At 31.0% G+C, this 27,298-nt stretch overlaps 2 protein-coding genes and 1 pseudogene across 2 annotated transcripts; all 3 read right to left on the reverse strand.

Moving 5' to 3' along the window:
* Window positions 1-5,126: 5,126 nt before the first annotated feature.
* Window positions 5,127-13,623, reverse strand: LOC111307563 (pectate lyase pseudogene; annotated as a pseudogene).
* Window positions 13,624-14,839: 1,216 nt separating this feature from the next.
* On the reverse strand, window positions 14,840-16,251 carry LOC111307639 (peroxidase RIP1-like). Its single transcript, XM_022905693.2, has 3 exons — window positions 15,966-16,251; window positions 15,674-15,868; window positions 14,840-15,584 (listed from the first exon to the last, which is right to left on the reverse strand). The coding sequence occupies exons 1-3, from the start codon at window positions 16,170-16,172 to the stop codon at window positions 15,036-15,038; spliced, it is 951 nt and encodes a 316-aa protein (XP_022761428.1). The 5' UTR covers window positions 16,173-16,251; the 3' UTR covers window positions 14,840-15,035.
* Window positions 16,252-18,955: 2,704 nt separating this feature from the next.
* On the reverse strand, window positions 18,956-20,390 carry LOC111307637 (peroxidase RIP1-like). The gene is made up of 3 exons (XM_089751707.1): window positions 20,110-20,390; window positions 19,820-20,014; window positions 18,956-19,732 (listed from the first exon to the last, which is right to left on the reverse strand). Exons 1-3 carry the CDS (start codon window positions 20,314-20,316, stop codon window positions 19,184-19,186), a joined length of 951 nt encoding a protein of 316 aa, XP_089607833.1. The 5' UTR covers window positions 20,317-20,390; the 3' UTR covers window positions 18,956-19,183.
* Window positions 20,391-27,298: the final 6,908 nt, after the last annotated feature.

A 27,298-nucleotide genomic window follows, 5' to 3' on the forward strand; every position in this document is an offset into this window, starting at 1 on the left:
AAATTGAGTAAGTTCAATTCAGCCATTATCATCACTAAAATTGAAGGTGTTTTATTGATAAAGTTGAATTAAAATTAAGCTCGATCGACACTCAAAAGGAAAAGTCAAATAATAAATTAAATGAGCGAAAGAAAGAGGCATATTAATATTGATAAGTTTGGTTACTAATCTAGAATTATATAAAAAAATTTTTTTGGGGGATCTTGACCTCTGTCTAACCCCCTTATCTTCGTTCCTACTGATACCTCAAAAAGCTTAAAAAAATTCAACCTACTTTTACCTATTAAAGTTCATTGTTAGTTAAAGTATTAAATAGCTTTATATTAATATTTTTAAATATATTTTAAAATTAAATTTAAAAAATATTATTAATAAAATATATTTCAAATCCAATTGGGATTGAATTTAAAAATTTTACTAAGGATGTAAAAATTTTTTTTTGAAAGATTAAATATTTATTTTAAGATTTGAACTTTGCCTTGATCTTTATTTTGAGATATAACTTTTCAATTTGATAAGTTTAGATCAAAACTTTTAGACACTTGTTAAGAAATTTGTTAACCGATATATATGTAAGATTTATTAAATTTAGGGCAGTATTACTTGCACTCAACTATTACATTAATATTACATACTTAATTTTTTATTTTAGGGACTTAAGTATAAAGTGTTAAAATTTTTATGGATTATAATAGAATTTTAAAAATTTATATATTATGTAAGTGTGCAAAATGAGTATATTAAATAAATGTTTATTGAAAAAAAAGTATATAATATATTTTTTTAATTTAACTATTTATCATCAACATGAAAGAAATATAGGCTAACTTTATACATGCACGCCTTAGAGTCAATTTGGATAAGTGGAGAAACTAATTCAGTTGAAATTCAAAATAACGATGGTGGTAAGATTAATCGTTATCACAATAAAATTACAATCAATTATAAGATATATATTTGAATGTAAATATAGTAATAAAAATGAGGTAAAATATAATAAAAAATGATTATAAAGAATATTAGATTAAAATTTAAATATAATAAAAAAATTTTAAAAATACTATAAAAATTTATTTATTATATAAAATTAATAAAGTTATTTAAAAATTTTTAAATAAAAAACAAAAGTTAAAGTGCTAGGGATATTTTTGTCCTTAAACTAATTTTAAGGATAAAAAAAAGTGAGGTTAAAAATGAAAAAAGGTAATGCAATGGAAGGGGAGAATCTCCACTGGGGCCTCCCCCCTGCGATTCAAATTCTTAGTACAGTTGATGCAAACACACTGTGCTCATGTTATCCAAATGACTTTGGTGCGAAATGAGGTGAAAAGCATGTTATTCTCACCGCGCACTTCGATTAGATTCAAATGGAGCTTTAAGAAAAAAAAAAAAAAGTCTTCAGGTCAAATTTGGATGATTTTATATTAAGAATAATTAATTAAATTTAAAAAAATTTTAAATCAATAGATTGATCGAGATTATTTAATAGATCAAGTATATATTTAAAATTTCAAATATGTCGAGCAAGTTTTAATATTGTAAATATAGGTGTTTTTATTAAAACTTTTACAACTTTGTTTATTAATATCATTTTAATTTTTTTTATATATTTTTATATTTTTTTACATATTATTGATCTACTTATTATCATAACATATATATTCGTAGATTTATTGGTAAACATAAATGAAAGGAGTCGTCACTAATTTTTTTTGTTAAAGTGTGATTGGTCAATATATTTTTAAATCTGATAAATATTTTAATTAGTATTAGGGTGTAATACTAACCAGCAGTGTTGATTGTTATCGTGTAGCTTCTTATATAGAGAGCTGAAGGGAAGATAGTTGACCAACAGATTTAGATTCATTAACCCCAACTTCATTAGTAAGCAGAATGACACAGTCGTATATCGTGCTAATTATGTGATCCTATGCATGAAAAGACCGACTGATTATTATTTGCTCTCGTATAATGTGCAGTAAGCTATATTCCAACCTTAATTACACTAACCTTACCTAAATATGATTTGATGCATATTTTGAGTATATCATTGTTATTATTTCGTAGTCGTCATTGGATGTTTATTGTGATTGACACCAAATCTTTAACGCCATACCTTCTTAATTCAGTTAATCCAACGGCGATGCTTAATCCCGATATTTAAACTTTTATAAAAGAGGTATTACACTTTATTATATTATATATGTTTTGTTTCTTCATAAGTAATTTTATTTATGTTCTCACTAATTTTTTTCTTTTCAATTTAGGGTAATATCTGCATCCGATAAGAAGATAAAGAAATCACAATGAGTGTCATTATCGGTAAATGTGAAATATATTCTTTTAATGCTAAGTTTGTGTAGATAAATATTTTCTAAACTCACTTAATTTAATTTTTAGGTACCTCGTCAACCTAGTAATACTGAATGTAGATATTATGTCTTTCGTTTTATGCAGGAGATAGTGTTACATGATTTTATGACTACATCATTCAAGGTTAGTATAAATTTCATAAACTCGTTATATATTCAAAAAAATAAAATGGTACATTATGTTCTCATTTCTGAACATTTACTTCTATTTTTTTTTTTTTAGTGGGAGGGTAAAAAAAGCTTCACGGAAGAGGAGTTGGATGAAGTCCGAAAAGAATGGTGTGATTATGTATTTTCATTTATCAATGTTGATAAACTTTTAGGTTAGACATTGTTGGTTGAATGTAAATATATATGGAACAAATTGTTATAATGTTTTTAACATTTCATGTTGAATGAAAACTTTAAGTTTGTACATTGGGGGTATTGGTTTAATATTATTGTTATATTTAATATGAATACACTATGTGTACTTAATAAATTACTGAATACAATTATTTTAGAAAAGTATATTAATATGACAACGTTATCAATTTTAATTTCGGATGTGTGGTCAATTTATTGAAATACAACAATGTTTATTATGTAAATTCAAAAATGTAATTTATAGTATCATATATATAAACTAAATATTTTCTAGACATAAATATATAACTGATAGCAAACGTTTTTCTGGACATAAACCTACAACTGACTTCACATATACAGTATCAAATATGTTTTTTTTGATGGGATTAATGAAGGCATTTTTAGCAAAAAATGCCTTCAATCACCTCTAACAGAAAACATTGAAGGCGTTTTTTACCAAAATCGCCTCCAAGAATCCCCAAAAAAATTATTGTGTGGAATATTAAAGGTATTTTGGGTAAAAAACGTTTTCAATAATACCAAATAAAAATTAATCGAATGGATTATGAAGGACGTTTTCCTATAGGTAATGCCTTCAATAATCTCTAACAAAATGTTTATGAAGGCGTTTTTGGATATAACCACATTCAATAATCCGACCATTAAAATTTATCGTTGGGAATATTAAAGGCGTTTTGAGCTAAAAACGCCTTCAAGCATCCCATTCAAGTTTTCTCTATGAATTATTGAAGGCGTTTTTTACAAAATCGCCTTTAAAAATCACAAAAAAAAAAATTTACTGATTGGATTATAGAATGCAAATTCAGCCAAAAATACCTTCAAGAATCGACTTCATATATTTTTTTATGGATTATTAAGGGTGTCTCTTTACGAAAAACGCCTTTAATATTCTATGAAAATTTTTTTAAAACAATCAGTGAAGGCGTTTTTGTCAAGAAAATACCTAGAATAATCAATTACAAATAATCTATGCAAAAACCTAAAAAAAGGCTAAATGAGGGATCGAACCTACAACCTTATAGTAAACATTCGTATGATCCAAATAATTTGATAAGCTTAATATTGAAGGTATTTTTGAACAAAATAAATTCAATAAGCTTACGAAATTTTTTGATCCAAATATTAAAGGCATTTCTTGTAGAAAACGCCTTCATTAATCTTATATAATTTTTTATGACGTGATTATTGAAGGCGTTGTCTGTCAAAAATATACTTTAACTATTCACTAAAATTTTTAATAAAAAATATTCAAGGCATTTTAGTTGAGAAACGCCTTTAATATCATTTAATATCAAGTCTTGGGTGACGTTTATAAGTAACAATGTCACTATTTGAATATTTAGTGGTGTTTGGATAATAAACACTTGAAGTTTTATAAAAACATGAAAAGCTAGTGGCGTTTGTAAGTGAAAGGCCGCTACAAAACTGTCGCTAATACACCATTTTGCTATAGTCTGGCCACTTGATATAGATTATAATCTACGAAACTAGAGTTTAAGTTCGAGAATATGATTACCTTTGAGGAATGTTATAACACCTCTATAGTACCCATTCAAAAGATGGTACCAATTTGAATTTCAAATCATCCAAGCCTTGATTATTTTTATAATTTACCAAATTGTTTAATATTAAAAATTAGTCTTAAAATCATCCAAAAAGTTTGATAGTAATTTTAAGATAGTTCTCTCATCTCAAGAGTATTCATGGGGATTAGTGTCTCACTCTGAAAGAGCTCCATCGTGGGATTCATTAAAGTATTTTATTCTAAAAAAAAAAGTAAAGTCTTCCAAAAGTTTGTTATGACTTACTTTGAGACAGATCTCCTAATAGTTTGGTAAGATTTTATTTTAAAAAGATTTGTAAAAATTTTAAAAATCTCATTAGGTTTTCAATAGTTTGGTAAAATTTAATTTAGAAAGCAATCCTCCAATAATTTAGAGGATAAAAAATTATTTTATTTATTTATTTATTTTTTTTGAAAACTAATTTACGAAATTTTTTAATAGTTTGATGGATTTCATAAAATTTAAATCTATGAAAATTCTTCAATAATTTGATAGAATTCATGAATTTATTTGAAAAGATTTTCTTTTATTATTTTTACTTTTTTTTTTTAATTTCTTTTCACTTCAATTAGCACTTGATATAACAAATGAAAAAATAAATATAAATAAATAAATTAGGGAAAAAATCAAGATAATTTTTTTTTTCAAAACAATCGGGTCGGTCACTGGGTTGGCTTTCTTCTGTTCCCGCAGTTTCTCGCTGCTCACATTTCCTGCAGAAGTCTCTTGCTAAAAAATAGCATGATCAGTCCCAATATTGCCTCCAGGCAAAATTTCAGTGTCCCTAGTAATATCGGCTGCTATATTTGTAACTCTAATTCTATATTCTCCACTTATTCTCTAGCGTATCCTTTTGCTTGGTCACCTCTTTCTTAGATCTATCATCTGGTGCAAGAAATCTGTTCCTTTGGCTATTGATGGTAGGATTAGCACTTCACCAATTGCATACATTTCCCAGTGTGTGTAATCATTGTTCACCACATGAAAATATCCATGTCTACACCTTGGCATCCTTTGAACTAGCCCTTCCCTAAAATGGTTAAAGGCAATAGTGACTTGCACGTTCTTGTCTTGTGTGTAGGAATTACTTGTTGTGCTTGAAGCAATAATCACAACAATACAAAAGCAATAGACAATAATTAATAATAAAAAATATAAGAAAAATAAAGCACATAAAGATTTACGTGGAAAACCCTCCAGTGTAAAGGAAAAAAAATCACGGACCATCAGAAAAATCTTCACTATCAAATAATAGGTATACAAAGTTCTTCTCTAGCTAAAACTAGAGCTAATCAACAACTAGAGAAACAATTGGAAAAATCTCACCAAATAAGTGACTCAACAAATACACCCTGGATTTATTCCTAGAGAGCTTCAAACCCGATCTTCTCCGTTCAGAATGTAGAACTCTGAATCATAAATCTCCTGACAAGGTTTTAACTCAATCGATCCACGGATCGACTTCTATTCAACCAACTCTCCCTTTTCCCTTTTCTCTCTACTTTTTTTAGCTTTTCTTCTTTTCTCTACTTGGTTTTCGACACACACTTAAAACAACCCCACATCTTTTTTATTAAGTAGCTAGGGTTCTGTGTAAAATGAAAGATCAAGGCCCATGGCCTTTACTTGGTCCAAAACCACTTACATGGGGCTGAACCTCATTTTTTTAACAATCTCCCCCTCCAACCCCATTAGGAGGAGATTCATCACCATAGCAATTTCATTTGGAACTTACCTTGGCCAGGAAACTCATTCCGGCCAAGTTACTGCAAAGCTCAAGCTTTTCTCTGGGAAGTATCTTAGTTAACATATCTACTATATTCTTATCAGTATGAACTTTCTTCAATAACATCTGTTATTCTTCAATCACTGAACGTAACCAATGATATCTAACATCAATGTGCTTTATTCTAACATGGTACATGATATTCTTACTCAAATCTAAAGCACTCTGATTATCACAAAATACCACATACTCTTTCTGATTCAACTCCAATTCAAGAAGAAAATGTTTCATCCAAAGCATTTCTTTACATGCTTCAGTTGCTGTAATATACTCAGCCTCTGTAGTTGACAAAGCAACACACTTCTGTAACTTAGATTGCCAAGATACAGCTTCTCCTGTAAAAGTGAACAAATATCCTGAAGTAGATTTCCTACCATCAAGATCGTCTATCATGTCAGCATTCGTAAACCTTTCTAGAATTGGTTGTGAAACTTCATAAGTCAAGCACATTTTTGAGTTACCCCTCAAATATCTAAAAATTCATTTCACTGCTTCCCAGTGAACCTTTTCTGGATTAGAAAGAAATCTGCTCACTACACCAACTGCATGAGCAATGTCAGGCATTGTACAAACCATAAGATACATTAAAGAATCGACTGCAGAAGAATAAGGAATACTAGACATAGCTAGTTGCTCTTCCTTAAACACTAGACAAGATTTTTTACTTAGATAAAAATGGTTGGCAAGTGAACTGCTAACTGATTTAGCATGTTACATATTGAATCTACCAAGCACTCATTCAACATATTTTTCCTATGACAACTATAGCTTTCCAGCTTTCCTATCCCGGATAATGTCCATACCAAGAATCTGCTTTACTGGACCTAAATCCTTCATATCAAAAGACTTAAACAATTGTTCTTTTAACCTGTAAACTATACTAGCATCTTGTCCTACAATCAACATATCATCAACATATAATAATAGGATAATGAAGTTACCATTAAAAAATTGTTTAACATACACTCAAGAATCTGTTGCTGTTCTTTTATAGCTATGACTCACTATAAAAGAATCAAACTTCTTGTACCACTGTCGTGGAGCTTGTTTCAAGCTATACAAGCTTTTCTTCAATTTGTAAATTAAATGCTCTTTTCCTTTCACTTTAAAACCCTCAGGCTGATTCATATAAATGTCCTATTGTAAATCACTATGCAAAAATACAGTTTTAACACCAAGTTACTCAAGCTCAAAATTCAAACTAGCTGTCAATCCCAGTACCATTCGAATAGAACTCATCTTTACAACTGGAGCAAAAATCTCATCAAAATCGATGCGTGGTTTCTGAGAAAAACCTTTTACTATCAATCGAGTTTTGTACCTCACTAGTTTGTCACCATCCTTTTTCAACTTGAACACCCATTTATTCTTTAATGGCCTCTTCTCTGTTAGAAGTTTAACAAGATCATAAGTACCATTCTTTCGTAATAACTCCATCTCTTTTTTTATTGCTTTTAACTAATGCTTTCTATCCGAAGTAACCTACACATCTTGGAAGCTTTCTGACTCTCTTTCACTGGTAACTAAAATAAAATCTGAACTTGGATACCTGATAGATGGCTTGTGCTCTCTAGTAGATCTCTTGGACTGAAACTCTACATCACTTGATGCCGAAGGTAGCTCCCCTTGCTCAACACTCTCAGGTAGAGAGGATTGCTACCCCTGCTCAAAACTAATAGCATCTGGCTCATCACCAACTGTGGCTGGCTCATTCATATTCTCAAGTTCTGTTTCTTGCTCATTTTCATCATCTGTGGCTCTTTTCTGTAGAGTCCCTGTCGGTGTTAAAACATCACACTCAACAGTAACCTGTGTAGTCTTCTCATTTTTCTCAAGGTCTGTTATGGTTTTTTTCATGAAAGACCACATCCCTGCTTCTGACTATCTTTCTTTTTACTGGATCCTATACCCTATAGCCAAATTTCTCATCACCATATCTTACAAACACACACTGTGTAGCTTTACTGTCAAGCTTTGATCTCTGCTCTTTCAGTACATGTATGAATGCTTTACACCCAAAAACTTTCAAGTAAGAGTATGGAGTATCTTTTCCTGTCCACACTCTTTCTGGAATGTCAAAGCCCAAAGGAACTAATGGTGACCTGTTAAATAAATAACAAACTGTGTTGACTGCTTCACCCCAAAATGGCTTTGGTAATTTTGTCATCCTCAACATACATCTGACTTTTTTCATAATGGTGTGATTCATTCTTTCAGCTCTACCATTATACTACGGTGTTTCAGGTTCTGTCCTTTCATGCCTAATCCCATGTTTTGAGCAATACTCTTCAAAGCCTTTAGATGTGTATTTCTTACCATTATCAGTTTGAATACACTTCAAGGGTAACCCTGTTATCTTTTCAACCATGGCATGAAATTTTTAAAAATATTACAATACCTGACTTTTGTATTTCAATATATACACCCAAGTCTTACGTGAAGCATCATCAATAAAAGTAACAAAATATCTGCTACCACCTAATGACTCAACCTCAATGAGACCACATACGTCAGAATAAATTAATTCCAATCTATTTTCTTTTCTTTGAGAACTTTTATGAAAAGAAACTCTATGATGCTTATCAAATAAATAATAATCACATGAATCGAGAGACATACCTTTGGTCAAGGGAATGAGAGACTGTCTTGCCAAAACTTGTAACCTTTTTTCACTCATGTGTGCCAGCCTCCTGTGCCACAAGTTTGTTGAAGCATCATTTTCAACGGTATTTACCTGGTTACCATTTAATTGCATCCATGTCTTATACATTATGCATCATAATTTTCCTCTTGCAACTACCATAGATCCTCTGAGAAGCTTTCACTGTCCATTCTTTTATTGGCTTTCATATCCCTCCTTATCAAGGACATTAATAGCAAGCAAGTTCATTCTCATATCTAAAATATGTTTGACATCCCTCAAAGTCAACATGCAGCCTGTACTAATTTGTACAACAATATCACTAATCCCAACAATCTATGATACACTCTTGTTTTCCATCTTGGTACAACCAAAGTCTCCTGCTTTGTAAGTTGTAAACAACTCTCTCTTAGGAACACAATGATATGCCGCTTCTATGTCAACTATCCACTTAATGTCGGGATCACTAACATGATTACAATCACCATGTGTACAAATTAAAGTAACTGAATCACTATCTGAATTCACTGCTGTAACATTGTCATCATCTGAACTTTTACTTTTCTCATCTTTTCGCTCTTGCTTCAAGATTTTACAATTTCGTTTTATATGACCTACCTTACCACAATAGAAACACTTCACTTTACCTCTAGACTTGGATCTATGTTTAGACTTACCATGGCCTTTTGAGTCTTGAACTCTGTCGATATTTCAACCCTTGTTCTTTGTGACCAGAGCTTGATTCCCAGGGTCTACATCTTTTCGCCTTGCTTCTTCATTAAGCATACTGTCTTTTACCATATCCAGTGTCACTTTATAATCAGGAGCTAAATTAAGAACAGTCACAACTAGAGTATTCCAGCTATCTGGCAATGAACCCAAAAGAAATAACGCTTTCATTTCATCATCCATCTTAAGCTTTATAGTAGTCATTCGATTAAATATATCTTAAAAATCACTCAAGTACTCTGTAACAGATCGTCCATCCTTGTACTATAAAGTTACAAGCTTTTTAACAAGTATAACTTTATTCATACCTATTTTTCTCTCATACAATGCTGTCAATTTTTTTCAAACAATGTGAGCATCTGACTCCTATACTACATGATGGAGCACGTTGATATCAACCTATTTTTTGGTTATAGCCAGTGTCTTTCTACCTAACTTCTTTCAGCTTTCATCTTTCATATCTGCTAGTTTAGTCGAATCACCAAATATTGGTTCATACAAATTTTTGCAGTATAGATGATCCTCCATCATAGGCCTCCAAATTGAATAATTCAATGCTGTCAATTTTATCATGGAACCTGTATCACCCTTCATGATCTCAAACAAAATTTTCTTCTATTTTGGGTTGTTTCTGTATCGATGTCTCAAAATAACCCTCGCTCTAATATCACTTGTTGTGCCTGAAGCAATAATCACAACAATACAGAAGCAATAGACAACAATCAATAATAAAAAATATAAAAAAAATAAAGCACACTAAGATTTGCGTGAAAAACCCTCCAGTGTAGAGGAAAAAAAAATCACCGACCACCAGAAAAATCTTTACTATCAACTAATAGGTATACAAAGTTTTTCTCTAGTTAAAACTAGAGCTAATCAATAACTAAAGAAACAATTGAAGAAATCTCACCAAATAAGTGACTCAATAAATACACCCTGGATTTGTTCCTAGAGAGCTTCAAACCCGATCTTCACCATTCAGAATGTAGAACTCTGAATCATAAGCCTCCTCACAAGGTTTCAACTCAATCGGATCACGGATCGACTTTCGTTCAACCAACTCTCCCTTCTTCTTTTTCTCTCTGTTTTTTCTGGTTTTTTTTCTTTCTCTACTTGGTTTTCGACACACACTTAAAACAATCCCACATCTTTTTTATTAAGTAGCTAAGGTTCTGTGTAAAATAAAAGATCAAGGCCCATGGCCTTTACTTGGTCCAAAATCACTTACATGGGGCTGGACCCCATTTTCCTAACATCACTGGGGCCAAGAGCATGACATTGTCATGATGGGTCATGTAGTTATTGGAGATAGTCACGGCTGTGGATCCATGAATAACATCAATGAGTCCATCATGGCAATTAGACACTGCACAGTGGTCAACCCAGATGTTTCTGCTCGTAAAGATGGAGACACCATCACCGTCCGATGGAGTCCAATGCCCGGCATGATGAGGAGAGTCTCTTATAATGGCATTACCCCAGGCTTACAATCATGTATGTGGATGCCATGGATGATGATGTTTGATACATAATGGATGGTGATGCATGGTCCTCCCAAAATGTGAACACTTGCACCTCTACCATCAATTGTTTTGAAAGAGTTCATCACTAGCTCTTGCTTCAATGTAATCACAATATCTCCCTTGAAAATGATCCACAGTGGAATCACAGCATGCCTCAAAGTACCTGGCCTAGGGTTCACAGCATCATTTTCATCAGCATCCGTAACAACATAGATTCGACCTTTTTTTCCTCTCATGGCATTCTTGTCGAACCCAATTGCACATTCAGCTAACCTTTGACAGTTATTCGTCGAATTCGGGTCACACCTCCAATAGTCTTCAATGGGGTTCCCACTTCCACAGTGTAGACACCCAATTGGGTCCGGCCCAGATCAATTGGGCCTGGCCCAAATAGATAGGGCCCAATTCAATTTGTCCTGTATTATTTTGTATTTTATGTATTTTATGTATTTTATTATTATGTATATATTTATTTATTTATTTATTTATTTATTTTTAGATTAGATTTATATGTATATAGTTATATATTTATTATTATTATTTTTTTATCTGTTCTGATTTTTCCTGATTATCATATATTTTTTTTACTATAATATCTTTTGATTTATCTTTTCTAATTATCTAGTATTTTTTATTTATTTTGATTTTAATTTTGGAGGGCTAAGATTCAAGGCTGAAGAATCCCACTGTGGAGGGGAACTCAATCAGAAGAGTCCAGTGGGATTCAAAGATTGAATTCCCGTCCAAGGAGGAATTGGGATTGATCAGGAACTCCTGATCAATCCCTATAAAAGGGACCCTCCTGGGACAGATCAAGGACAGACAGAAAACAGTAAGCAAAGCTACTGATTTAAGAGAAAAGGAGGCGTATAGGAAGCTAGGAAAAGTTTAGGAGTGTTCTGGGAGTGAGAAAAAATTTTTAGAGATTTTTTGGCGAAAATTTTTTCTGGAAATTTCTGAGAAATTTCCAGAATCCGGAGAAAATTCCGGCGAAATTTGAATTTTCCGGCTACAATTCCGGCCAACTTTGAAGTTTCCGGCGACCAGTCCAGTTTTCGACGAAGAATCTCAGAAACCGGCGATCTTCCGGCCAACTTCCGGCGAAATTTCCAGATTCCGGCAAAAATTTCCAGAATCCGACACCGGTGTTCTTCAGTTTCTAGAGAGAAGGGAGAGAAAAAGGAAGAAGAGAGAGAGAGGGGGAGGAGCGTTCTGTCGAAAAACGGAGAAAGGTGCCTTTTATACCCTCTCAAAACGACGTCGTTTTGACTTTAAGTAACCCAGAGGATCCGCGCGTTTTGCCGAACCCGACCCGACCCGGGCGTCGACCCGCTTTTTGACCCGCGCGTGCCAGCCCCCCTCCGAGCCGAGCCGAGCCGATCCAAGCCGCCAAGCCGCTCCCCCGAGCCGTTTTCTCTTCCTTGAGCCGAGCCGAGCCGAGCCGCGATCCGAGCCGCTCCAGGTTTTTTTTTTTTGTTTGAATTTTTTTTTATTTTTTTTCTTTGTTTATTTGTTTATTTTATTTTTTATTTATTAGATTAGGTTTATGTAATATTCTTTTTTTTATTTTTTTTTATTTTATTTTCTTTAAATAAAAATAAAAAAATTTCAAAAAAAAAAAAATTTTTTAGGGAAAAGTTGAAAGTATCAATTTTCCTTAAAAGAAAAATAAATTTCCAAAAAATATTTTTGGGGAAAAGTTAAAAGTATCAATTTTCCTCAGAAATAAATTTCAAAAAAAAAATTTTTTAGGGAAAAGTTGAAAGTATCAATTTTCCTTAGAAATAAATTTTCAAAAAAAGGGTTTTTGAGGAAAAGTTGAAAGTATCAATTTTCCTTGAAAATCGAAATTTTCAAAAAATATTTTTGGGAAAAAGTTGAAAGTATCAATTTTCCCTAAAAAAAAAATCATTCTTTCCTTCCTTTCTATCTTAATTTTGATTTTGTTTTTTTTTCTTTAAATAATCCGACGACGGAGCCTCTGTAAGTGAAACAGTAGTTTTTCTTGCATACTCTTGAGGTGAGGGAATTTTCTCAATTTTCTGCTAAAAGTATTAGAGTCAATTGAGAAAAGTTTCCAATAATTAATTACTTGGTAAAATTTTAAGGCTTTTGGATAACATAAATTCAAGCTGGTACCATCTTTTGATGGGCGTTGTGAGGGTGCTATAACCTTCCTCACACGTAATCGAACTCCCGAACCCTGTTCTGGTTAGTAGACCTGAACCTATTCTTTTAGGGGCCCTTAAACTTAGGTGTTCCCTTGAAGGACAGATTCCTTAGGTGGCCAATCGCACCTAGACAAAAAAAGATTGGTGGCGACTCCCTAAAAGTCAATGTCTAGCGATAGATCCCCGGATCTAGACGTTATGACACACAGGACAAGTAACCCAAGTTCCTTCTCGAAGCATTGATACTTCTTGTGAACTTGGTCTACAACTAATTCTGGGTCTTGAACTGCCGAGGAAGAAACAAGATTTAGAACCAAGAGGGAAATGAACAAAACGTGAAAGAATGAAAATGTTGACGATTCCATTTTCTTTGGATAGTGTGATCAAGTGGGATCCAAAGTAGGTGGTAAGTGGTGATGGAGAGTGGTCTTGGTGATTAAAGCTGGTAATGGGTCGATGTGTGGGAATTTTTGGGTTTGGTTGATGGGATCCTGTAATGGTGGATTCGGTGCCGTTTTTATAGGATTCAATCACTTTTTATTATGAATCAATTTCAGTAACGTAATTGCATAAATCACACGTCAAAATTTCTTGCAAAATTTTTAATATAATTATATAAATCAAGCACCAAAATTTCTTACAACGTTTTTACAAACTTTCCCTTTTGTTTTTTACAAGTAAAATTAAACAAAAATAAATTAAATTAAATCAAATTAAAATTAAAATTTTTTTTTTAGACCCAAAGCTTCCCAATCGGGTCTAATTAATAATTGAGGGTTCATTTTTGTCTAAAAACAATAATCTCAAACAAAATAAAGTGTCTACAATTATAAAATTATATCTATATATTTTCATCAATTTAGTTTTCATTTCTTTGTTTTAATGTGGGAACAATATAAAATTTACATAAGAATTCTTCTTTAGGTTTTGTCCTACATACGTAAAAACTAGTATGTCATTTAAATTCATTTTTATACATTAATTAATTATGTAATTTTTTAAATTAATCTTACAAGTAAAATTAAAATATTGTCATATTATCTCATTTTTTTTATTAATTAATTTTTTATTTTTTAATATATACACTAAAAGATATATTTCATCCTACTAATTTTATTTATAAAGTTTAATTTTCTCTTGACATTTATTACCAAAATTGAAGTTTAATTATTAAGAACTCACGTTACTAAGTGATTGATTAATTTGTAATGAGATAAAATATCCTAACAATCACATCATAGAAATTTCATCATATCATTAAATGCTTCCTATAATTGAGTCCTAAATTGTAACCTTTTTTTCATACATTTTTGAGGAGGTGAAGGGACAAAAAATTAGTTTGAGTTAAATGTATTATTTTATGGATTTATATATGATATATATTAGTGTATAGATTTTATATGTTATTAATGAATAAAATAATATCACCTTTAATGAGGTGAAGCAAATTATCTCAGCTCATTAATAAGTAAGTTTGTTAAAAAAATAATTTTTTATATATTTATTTTAAAGTTTGATATTATTTATTAATGAGATGGTGTTATTCGATTTACTGACAATTTATAAAGCTTATACATTAATAGTGTGTCAAATATAAATTTTTATTATTTTATTATTAAACCAACCAACTTCAACTTACCTCAAAATTTTGATGAATGTGGGATTGATTGAGGAGACATAATATATAAAACATTTAATTTTTATACACTTGAAATTTATACTTATAAACTAAAAATACAATGAGTTAAACAACTTAAGGTCCATAGAAGAGTTAAGGCCTCTTATTCAACAACGAATACAAAATACCATTGCTTAATATAGAAAAAACTTTGACGACGAATTGGAGTTGGACAATACCAGAGCACAACAACTAGCTTCTTCAGTTTACCTTTCTGCAGTTGACACGAATTTGTCCTTTCTTCCCAGTCAATGGCTTAATGTTTCCCATCTTAATCATAGACTTTGCAAAATCATCCCAAAAAGCTTCAGCGTTCATGCTGTAAGTCTTTACAAGTTTATCAGTTGAGCCACCATTGAAAAGTGCTTGATCTGAGGTGAGTAGTCCCCTTTGTTTCACCAAGTTTTTGAAGTATGCAGTGTCAAAACGTGCGGGCGTTGGGTCCAAAGGAGCGAGGTTAGTGTTTCCTCCGGTGCGAGGGCAAGTTGCTCTACGTTCTTTTGCAAAGGCGGGATCAATATTTGTTGCATTGTAAATCCTGTTCCTAAAGATAGCGCATTGTGACAACCCAATGGTGTGGCCGCCAGAGAGAGCAACAAGATCTCTTTGGTTCAAGCCCTGATTCTTGAAGTTGTTGATCAATGCAGGGAGGTCCATGGATGCAGATGGAAGCACACTGTCTGCTAGGCTCCTGCTAGCTGTGGTTGAGTCTCTCCTCCCCAAAAGAACCTTCCATGACGGGCCTCCTAGCTGCAACCATTATTGTTTTCATTAGAAATGCTTATTCTATATTAATTGAACTGATTAATTTCTTAAGATGAAAATGCTTTGGACTTTACCGCAACTACAGAATCTCGAGCTGCAACAGCCAATATATCTGCACAAGAGACCACAGGGCGTCCACAAACTTTGTCAACTTCAGCTTTAATTTGGTCTACCACTTCAAATCCTCTCACAGAATTCAGATTGCCGCGTGCATTTTTCTCGCTTTCAAATGCTGATGTAGAATCCAAAAGAAGTGAACCATCACAGCCCTGCAACACAATAAAGAGTGTTCAGTTAGAAAATAAATTTAACAAATGGATGAGAAAGCTGATTAAACGTTTTGAAGTGAATGCATTATGTATGTACATTAACAAAGCAATCATGGAAGTGCAGACGAAGTAAAGAAGCTCCCATGCGCTGCTCCCTGTGGACAGCAGCCTGCACTATTTTCTTGATGGCCGGTAAAGCTTGGGGACAAACTTTGTCATAGAATTTGGGAGATAATGAAAAAGCTGTGGCTGCAAGAGCCAACCAAACAAAAGCATGAAGAAGGAAGTTAGTGCGAGAAGCCATGAGAAAGTAACTAAGCTTAAATTTGCTACTATTGATTTCGGTTTTTGAGGCTTCTGTTGTGACTCCTGGGGTGGTGGGTGTCGATATTTATAGCTACAAAGCCATTGGCATTACTTTGAAGTGTATGGATTTGCTGGTTTTGGACTTTGCAAATTATTAGACTGGTTCTTAGGAGCTTTTGTTTACTAGCTCAAAGGGATTGGCTGTTCAGGCAAGCAACAAAGAATATCCACATCTTTTGAGACACGAGGCTGCTAAAATTATAGGCTAAACAGCCTAAAAAGTCCGTGACCTATAATTAAAAACTTATTTAAAATTTTATTTTTTATTGCACTTAATCAAAAATTTCCAATATTTATTAAGATCCAATTAAATTTTTATTTGAATGAAAAAGTTAGTATCATTATTTTTTATTAATTAAGATAAAATTTCATGTAAAATCAATAAAATAAATAAAAATTTATATGTTAAGCAGTTAATATATGTAAAAATTAAATAAAATAAATTTTTTTTTATTTTTTCTTTCCTCTATCTAAAATCACTTTAAAAATTCAATTAATTGTTGTTCGAATATTAATTGATTTAATTTTATCACGTAATTAATTTTCATTCAATTAAAAATTTAATTGAGTTGAAATAAAAAATTTAAGACTCAAGTATTTAAAATAAAATGTTAAGGGCTTAAATGATTTTTTAATTATAATTCATAACCATTTTTTATCCTTTAACCAAAATTATACAATTGCTCCAAACACATACGAAAGGAGTACAATACAGTGCCAATAAAAAGGGTAAGATTTGTAAAAATTAGTTCAAATCTCACATAAAATAAGCTAATTATAATTAGATTTTAGCTTATAAAAAAAAGCAGAAAGCTCAAGATATAATTAAAAGAGAGGTTAGATTTTAGCTTACTCTCAATGAATTACAAAGATTTTACAAAGGAAATTATTTTTCAATACCTGTTTATTTAATGAAAATTAAAAATCATTAATTTTTGATAATATAATCAAGATATCCTTAAATTTTACCTAAGCTTAATATCTTTTCTGGATGATAAGATTGGTTCATTCAGCATTTTATTCAAGAAGTGCTTCTCTCAATCCAAGCTGATAAAGAAAGAAAATTCTTCTCTTTCCCAATTAGACTGCTTCCTTGTGGATAAGGCTAAAACGAATCGGTCTAAAAGTCATTTATAGTCCTATTTATTAGTAAATTAAAAATTAATTACATATGAACATCTATCACACTCAAAAAGAGAAAATCTCTGCCGAAATGAATTATGGTTAGAGGAAGAAAAATACTTAAATGAAGTTATTTAAGTGAAATTCATGAAATTTTTTATTTAGATTGATTAAATAAAAATTAAAATAAAAATAAAAATTGATAAATTAAAAGTATTAATGCATTAATCAAGTATGTAAATTTTGAAAAAATAATAATAAATTTTGATATATTTATTAGATATGTATTTTTAGTAAAACTTTTAATAAAATTTTTATCATTAAATAAACATTAATTAAATTTTAATTATAAATGATATTTTCAATTTTTTTTACATATTATTAATTTTTTCATTGAACTTTATTAATTTATTAATTTAAATTTATTTTATTACAATTTTTATTAATTCAATTTTAATAAAAAATTTTACAAATTTGACCTAAAAAATTTCATCAAAATTTTTCTATGCCGAAAATTAAGAATAAAGTCGATGGATATAACTTATGCACTTGGATGTCTTGTTTATGATGTAATGAAAAGCTGAACTTATCAACATTACTAGTGCAACTAGCTAGCTACCTACTTTGAGTGCAGAACAAGATTTCTCCCCAAGGCATGTGCAAATTTCTTAACGACCTGGTTGGAGGCTTGCTTGGCTGCTGGCGGCTTGCGGCGTTCCGCTTTTCTGACATTTTTTTTGTCTTTTGTTTAGCCTTGTTCCTCCTGCTTGGGTTGATTACATACGATGATACAATATTTTGACATTGTATTGAATTTGTACATTTTACGTACATTTTAAGTTAAATATATATACGTGAGCTTTATAAGTGCATATATACATTTGGAACTTAACAAGTCATTATAAAATAAATATACATAAATTTTAATATTTACACGTGAGAAAATGTTAAAAACAGTCGACTCAGTGTCTCAATACTTAAAATTTTATAAAACCACGCTAACTCAAATACAACCACTACAGATCTCCTAGTTGTGTCCAACCTTCTATTTGTTAAAAATTGGTTTGGGATCTCCTGTTGGTGGAAACCCTTTTATAATTTTTGGTTTAATCTCTTAATGAAGTTGTAATGCCTTAAAAATTAGTAATTTATATAAAAAAAATTCATTCTATTAACCTATTTTTAACTAAAATTTATATTTAATATATTATCAGTATATAAATTTTATATATCATCAATAAAATAGATAATATCACTTCATTAATAATTAATTTTTTTTTTTAAAAAAAATCATATTTGTATTTATTTATTTTAAGAGTTTGTAATAATTTAAATTTGTTTCGTTAATGTGATATTATAATATACTTATATCTTGACGGTGTATTAAAAATAAATTATTTTAACCATTGATTGATAGAATTGTTTTATATAGGTATTGAAAATTTGAAGATTTTCTCTTAAATATAAATTTCCGAACGCAAGTGGAAACTAATTTCGGCAAATAAAAATCTATTAGTTCGTTATGCTTGACCACCTTCCACTTGCCTCCAATAAATAGCTAGGATATTAACCAATTAGGATTATTTGATGAGATAACAATAAATTCGAAAGAGTTCCATTTTTTTATTATTATTATTATACACTTGAAAATGAGTACAACGAATGCGAGGCCTAAATCTGATTTCTTCTATGTGCTTTCCCATGGAAGAGCTTAAGACAAGGACCTCTTATTTTACAACAAAGACACCTTTACCAACGGAATTAATACAACAAAAGAAATAAAAATAAATGACAACTGAATAGCTGAATATGTAACAAACATATTCATCAGTTCACCTTCCTGCAGTTGACACGAATTTGTCCTTTCTTCCCAGTCAATGGCTTAATGTTTCCCATCTTAATCATAGACTTTGCAAAATCATCCCAAAAGGCTTCAGGATTCATGCTGTAAGTCTTTACAAGTTTATCAGTTGAGCCGCCATTGAAAAGTGCCTGATCTGAGGTGAGTAGTCCCTTTTGCTTCACCAAGTTTTTGAAGTATGCAGTGTCAAAGCGTGCAGGTGTTGGGTCAAGAGGAGCGAGGTTAGTGTTACCTCCAGTGCGAGGGCAAGTTGCTCTACGTTCTTTTGCAAAGGCAGGATCAATATTTGTTGCATTGTAAATCCTGTTCCTAAAGATAGCGCATTGTGAAAACCCAATGGTGTGGCCGCCAGAGAGAGCTACAAGATCTCTTTGGTTCAAGCCCTGATTCTTGAAGTTGTTGATCAATGCAGGGAGGTCCATGGATGCAGATGGAAGCATACTGTCTGCTAGGGTCCTGCTAGCTGTGGTTGAGTCTCTCCTACCCAAACGAACCTCCCATGTTGGGCCTCCTAGCTGCAACCATAATAGTTTTCATTACAAATGTTTGTTATTAATTCAATTGATAAAATTTTGACAACGAAAGAGAGTTTGAGTCTTCACCGCAACTACAGAATCACGAGCTGCAACAGCCAAGATATCTGCACAAGAGACCACAGGTCGTCCACAAACTTTGTCCACTTCAGCCTTAATCTGGTCTACTACTTCAAATCCTCTCACAGAATTCAGATTACCAAGTGCATTTTTCTCGCTCTCAAAGTTAGATGTAGAATCCAGAAGAAGTGAACCATCACAGCCCTGCAAAGCAATGAAGAGTATTCAAAATATAATGAATGGAACTTAGAAAATGCCAATATAAATTTAATAAAACGTTTTGAATGGAATGTGCTTACATTAACGAAGCAGTCATGGAAGTGCAGACGAAGTAAAGAAGCTCCCATGCGCCGCTCCCTGTGGACAGCAGCCTGCACTATTTTCTTGATGGCTGGCAAAGCTTGGGGACAAACTTTGTCATAGAATTTGGGAGATAAGGAAAATGCTGTGGTTGAAAGAGCCAACCAAACAAAAGCATGAAGAAGGAGGTTAGTGTGCGAAGCCATGGGATTGAAGGGTAACCAAATATAGGCTTAAATTTGCTTAATTTATGTACTTGAGGTTTCCGTTGTGACTCTTTGGCTGGTGGGTTTCGATATTTATAGATAGAGAGCTAGGAATTACTTTCAAGTGCATGGATTTGTTAGGTTTGGACTTTGCAAATTAATGGACTAGCTCTTAGGAGCCTTTTGTTTACTTTCTCAATCGACTTATCCATTAAGACAAGTCGTCTAAAGACAAGATCATGAATTGTAAATATTAAAATTTGAATTTATATTTATAGAATATTACATTTTAAAGATGTCAAGATAAATTATTATAAATATTAAAACGTTTTTCTGACTTTTTTTTTCTTCTTTGAACCTTTTTACAACACTGTGTTAATTAACCTTAGACTTTGTTCGTACATTTTTGCTTGTTTGTTAATCATAGGGGCATATGATGATACAATACATTTTTCTAAAATTCCCCAACCATGCACGTAGTAACCATGTCCACCACAATTCCCCACTAGTTACCCAAAGCATGTCGTTAGAGGCTTCAGGTTTGGCTGCTGGTGCCGGCGGCTAACTATTCAAGGTACATTTTTCTGACCTTCTTCACAACGTATGTTTGATTAAGCTTGTTCATTGTCATTTCAGTTACTTATTCGACTTTGCTTTGACGAGTTCTTCTTTGCAACATGAGCTTATAATTTATTCACATCTTAATTATTAATTTTGTCTTCTGCACACACACACACACACACACACACACACACACACACACACACACACACACACATATATAGCTCATATGTATTTATCATAGTTAAGAAGTAAACAGGGCCTATAATTCTATGATAAATTTTTAAGTAATTTTAGATAGATCGTTTAACAAAAGAAGAAAATGGTTAAAGTGTATGCTGATTTAAAATATACTTGCTTGAATTTTCCTAATTAAAAAGTTTAGAAAGATGAAATGTTATCCTTCTAATTTAATATTTTAATAATATTGTTTTTTTTTTATACTTAGTATCTGTTTGACTTCTTACTTTTAAAATGAAAATACCGCAAGTATTAGAATCATATCAAATATTAAATTGTTCAAAGTTTCAAGTTATTGGGTTAATAGTTCAATCACTGGATCAAACATGTCAATTGTCAGTTCAATAACAAAATTATTAAAAATATAAATATTTTAAAATTCAAAATTCAAACTTTTATAGTTTAATAATTCAACCATAAAATTATAAATTTTAAAGTATATCATAAACTACAAATTTTAAAATATAAAATTCATAAAATAATTAATTACTAGTTAGAAATGAAATTACTTAACATTTTATTAAAATCATATTTTATATTTTAATAATTTGAAATAATATTTATATTTTAATAAATATAATAATTAATAATTAATAAATAATTATAAATAATAATTATAGACACCTTAATCTGGCCGAGAGTCTATATTTGATTTTTGCTAGTTAAAAAAAAAATAAAAATAAAAAATAGAAAAAATGAAATAGTAGGTGATTTAGTTTGTGTGAAAGTCTTTGATTTAGTTGGGTTGGGTTTAAAGTTGAAGTTTGAAAGGAATTGGGAATCTTATTCGAACTAGTGTTCCTTAAGATTAAAATCCTATAAATACCAAACCTAAATCACACAAAAAAAATCAAGGAGAGAGGCAGCGGAGAAAGCAGTTAAGAAAATTTTTTGAAGATTTTTTTGGGGTTTAAAAAAAAAAAGTAAAATTTTTTTTGGAAAAATCTAAAAAATTCCTAGATTCCAATGATTTTTTTCGATCTTAATCTTAAGCCAATCCAAGCCGAGCTGCTTTTTGAGCCGTTTCGACTTTTTTTATTGTAGCCAAGCTGAGCTGCTTACAGCTAAGTTGAGCCATTTTCTTGTTTGGTATTTTTTTTTATTAATTTTTTATTTATTTTCATAGTATTTTTGCATGATTAAATTTAGAAAAAATAAAAAATAATAAATAATAAAAATTTTGGGAATAAATATTAATTATCCAATAATGAAATTTATAGAAATTTCAAATGGTAAATTTTATATAAAATTCTTAGGTGAGAAATTTTGTCCAAATTTGTCCCAAATAGTAGAATAATTTAGATAAAGTTTTAATAACAATAATTAATATTTATTTTCAAAACAAAAAAAAATGATTAAATAAAATTTTGGAATTAAATACAAATTATCCAAGGATAAGATTCTTAGAAATTTCAAATGGTAAATTTCTAAGAAATCTCTAGGTGAGAATTTTTCTCTAAATTTATTCTAAATGGTAGAATAATTTAGATGAAATTTCAATAAAAATAATTGTATTCTTTTCCAAATAAAATTTTTGGTTGAAAATATTCGATAATTATCCAACAATGAGATTCTTAGAAATTTTAAATAGTAAATTTTTTAAGAAATCTCTAGGTGAAAAATTTCTTTAAATTTGTCCTAAAGGGTGGAAGAATTTAAATGAAATTTCAATAAAAAATAATTGTCATATTATTTTCTTTCCAAAACAAAAAAAAATAAATAAATAAAAAGAATTTTTAAATAGGCCCAAATGGTGGAGAATTTGGAAATTTAAAACAAAAAAATATTTCTAATTTGGCCAAAATGGTGAAATAATTAGATATATTTTCGATAATAAAAAAATAATTAAACCTTTTTCTGATGACAGAGCCTCTTTAAAAAATCAAATGGGATTCTTGAATACTCTTGAGGTGAAGAAATATTTTTTAAGAATTTTAGCAGATTGATGAAAGAATCTTATGAATTATTTATAATATTTAACATAAAAACTTAAAACCATTAGATCAAGACCTTAGGATAAATTTAAAATAAAATGGTACCATCATTCGGATGTGCATGTGAGGGTGCTATAACCTTCCTCGCTATAACCTTCCTCATATGTAACCAAACTCTTAAATCCTATTCTGGTTTGTAAACCCAAACATATTCTTTTAGGGACCCTTAGTCAAGCTTAGGAGTACCTTAAGAGGATATATTCATTAAGTGACCAATCACACCTAGTTAAAAAAGATTGGTGGCAACTCCATTCATTTGTTAAGTCTAGCTATAGACTTTCAGATCTATATGTTATGACAGTTTGGCGACTCCACTGAGGATGCTAGAGAGTTAAGCTAAAATTTTTGAATTTATCCTATCCTTTGGTCTGATGATTTTAAATTGTAATGATTTGTATTATCTATTTACTAACATTTTTGTTTTCTTTTATTTTAGGGCATGAAACCCATATGTTCCTTCACACACTATCATATGCATTTATATTACATGAGCTATATACCTGGGCTCCGTCCCTTTTAGGAGAGAATAAAGTACTTACGCTCTCGTGAGATGATAATCTCCGTAATGGCTAGTGAAATACTTCCACTCAAATTGAATCCTTTCTGTTGGTAGCCTGTGATAGGTGAAGATTGGACTGCCTTACTAGTCTGTGATGGACGATGATGTAAGGAACAATTTGAGAACCTTTAGTAGTCAAAATCACCTAACCTAGCATATAGTTTACACTTAAGAAATCGACCCTAAGATAGAACCTTTCCTATCCAGTGATAGGTATAACCCTAAATTTAGGACACAAGAAGGAATAATTTATGTATTTTTAACTTTGTGCATTTACATTATCATACCATGCATCATTTTTATTATCATATGTAACATTGTGCATCTGTATCATTTTCATTTCATCCATGAAGATACACATTCCATTTATGCATCGACATATCCTGTATAAAATATAGCATTTCTTATCATAATTATGGTACTCAAGGTTTAATGATAGCTCCACCCAGTAAGAACTTCACTCACCAATACAATATAAAGTCTTGAGCTATACAGATGAAACAAAAAAATTGTAACCACCTTAAAAGGATAGAGAAAGCCCAAAAAAAGCTTGAAAAGAAATTGAACAAGATTTTAGAGGCCTTGAATAAGTTAAACAAGGGAAAAGAAGTAAAATAGAATACTAGCTAGCAGGATCATCCATCACAAGAGGTGGATGACCCTCTGTACCTTTCTAGTTTTGGGTCACAGCAAGCCCAGTCCATACAAGGTCCACCACCACAGTAGTTCACATACCCTATAGGGTACACATATCTTGAAATGTCATCAACTTCAAATTTAGGGTAGTACTAGAGTTATATAAATCTTGTCTTTATCGAGAAGGTAATAGAACCAATACCAGTCCCTAATTTAGATGATCCAGAAGAAAAAAAATTGAAGCTCAAGAAGAATGAGCTTTAGAAGCCTCAAAAGTTAAACAGAAGATAAACTTGTTAGAGAAAAAGTTATGGGTTGTAGAAGGCATTAGTTTTATGGTTCAGTGGATGTTGCTGGGCTTTGTTTAGTTCTAGATGTTGTTATTCCTTCGAAGTTTAAGGTGTCAGAGTTCAAAAAATATGATGGTACTAAATGCCCAAAAATTCACATTACCATGTACTATCAAAAAATAGCTGCCTATGCTAATAATGAAAAATTAGTAATGTATGTGTTCCAAGATAACTTCATTGGCTCTATAGCTAGGTTGTATATCTAGTTGGACAAAACTCGCATCCATTTAGAGTGATATGGCTTATGATTTCATTAATCAGTATCGATATATCATAGACTTAGCTCTTGATCGTCTTTCTTTATAGAATATGAAAAAAAAGTAACTGAATCATTCAAAAAATATGCTCACAGGTAGAGGACATAACTTTTTAAGTGCAACCTTTTTTAACCAAGAAAGAGACCATGGAATTGTTCGTCAGCATTTTAAAATCTTCTTATTATAAAAAGATAATAGAAAATGCCATAAAAAAATTTCTGACATTGTAATCTCGGATGAAATCATTAAGAATGCCATTAAAAATGATAAGTTGAAAGGAAGAGATACCAAGAAGACGTTAGAGAAGAAAGAGATTGAAGCCTAAGTCGTAAGCTTTGGTAGATAATTCAGGGGTTATCAATCTTATCCATCACAAGATTACTCTCCATACTATTCTGCTATGAAAAAAATCTCACATTACCCTTACAAACCATATCCACAATAAACTTATCCCCTAACCTACCAATCAGCATTTCAAGTACCTGCATCAGTTTCAAAGTCTAACAACTAAACAAGAGGTTTAAAGAAATCTTGGGATAACTAAGAAAGAGTGTAAATCGACCTTATCCCTATGATCTATGCTGAGTTATTCTCAGAACTCATCAAGAACAACTTGGTATCTTTAGTTATTTTAGAACCGTTAAAGCCACCATATCTAAAGTGATACGATGCTAATGTGACGTGCGATTATCATAATGGGAATGTAGGTCATTCTATTGAAATTTGTCCTACTTTCAAACATAAAATGTAAAGTTTGATCCAGAAAGGCTTAGTGAGTTTTGATGACTTAGGGGGGCAAGATGTCAATAAAAATCTTTCATCTGATTGCACAAGGGCATAATTTTGAGAAAGATGTTAAGGATGGTTAGAAGCTGTTTGCCATTTTAGGATTTTTTTTAGAGTAATGTTAAGATTTCTTTTATGCAATAGGATTTCATTTATTATCATTTTAATAAAAGACAAGTAGATGCATTTCATTACATTTTCTCTTTCATTCAACCATTGTTTCATGCTTTGTTATCTTTCATAACTTTTCATTCCCATTCTCAAATTTCAAATGATGAATGTTTAGACAATGATAACAATAATTCTAGGATTTAATTTTGAGAACTTATTCACATTGAGAAAATTATTTGAACAAAAGAAGCTAGCTACTAGCAGATGTGAAATTAATATGTCCTGAAGATGTGCAAAGATCCATGAGCTTGTTTTTGCTCAATAGATGATGTTTAAGAAAAATATTCACATTTGAGATGAAAAATGGTCATATTTCTTTTATCATTTAAAAAATCATTCATTGTTACGCCTTTAAGCCTATTATGATTTCTAAAGAACCCTGACAAAGGATCACCCTTCACATTTGGGGGCTAATTTTTGAGAAAGAAAAGAGCTCAAAGATTACAAAAAAGTTTTAAATAGAAAAAAAAAATGAATGCCATACATGATTTGAGGTAAAGTAATGAGATTTTTTTTTTTATGAAAAATAAGATAGAAAAAAAAAGTAGTGAAATGACGTAGAGTGATGGCAAAATGCCAAGCTACATCAAGTGATGATCATTTGGTTTTAAACCCTTTAAACACATGTTTTAAGCCTATTTTATCCATTTCTTTCATGACCCCTCACCATGGCCTACATTATAACCTTTAAAAATTTATTTGAATCAAATATGAATGCTCGAATTGAATGGTCATATGTTAGGCTAAGATATGCTCATGATAAAACGACAGATTATGCTTCGTTACTTTAAAGATTGATGTGAAAGAGATATCAATAATGGTGAAAAAATGGAGAAATTGAAAAAAAAAAAAGATAAAAATGGAAAAAAGAGAAAAGAAAGACTTAAATTGAAAATATGAAAGGACGATTTGAGTAGAAAAACCTCTAACCTGAAGGTTGGATAGATAGTTCAAATTGATGAAAGATAAAGATATCTGAAGATCCTTCAAAGCTAGAATAAAGTTTGATAAGCTCAAAATGATTTCGACAATCAATGGAATGAGTTTTGAAAAAAAATCCTGGATTAATGTTTAGAATTGTTTGAATATTCATTGTTTGGATATACCATGCATCCTAATGACATGCTTCCAACTTGTTTTTGCCCCATTTGTTTTTGTGCCAAACTTGTTCCTCCTTAATTTTCTTTCACCCAATTCACCTTATGCTATCTTACTATTGCATCCCCAGAATAAATTGAGGAAATGAATGATTGCCTTATATTTTTCATGATTTAAAATGATAGTGAATGAATGAATGTGTACTTAAAAAATTCTTGCATTCTTTTAGAAAGAAATCTAGATGATTGGGGTAAGAAAAAATGAAAAGATGATTTGAGAAGACACATGATGTGATTAAATGATGAATATGGTGATGGATTGACCTATAAA

Source organism: Durio zibethinus, chromosome 22 (genome assembly GCF_047325235.1).
Source record: "Durio zibethinus cultivar Kanyao isolate XHJ-2024 chromosome 22, ASM4732523v1, whole genome shotgun sequence".
Taxonomy (NCBI): domain Eukaryota; kingdom Viridiplantae; phylum Streptophyta; class Magnoliopsida; order Malvales; family Malvaceae; genus Durio; species Durio zibethinus.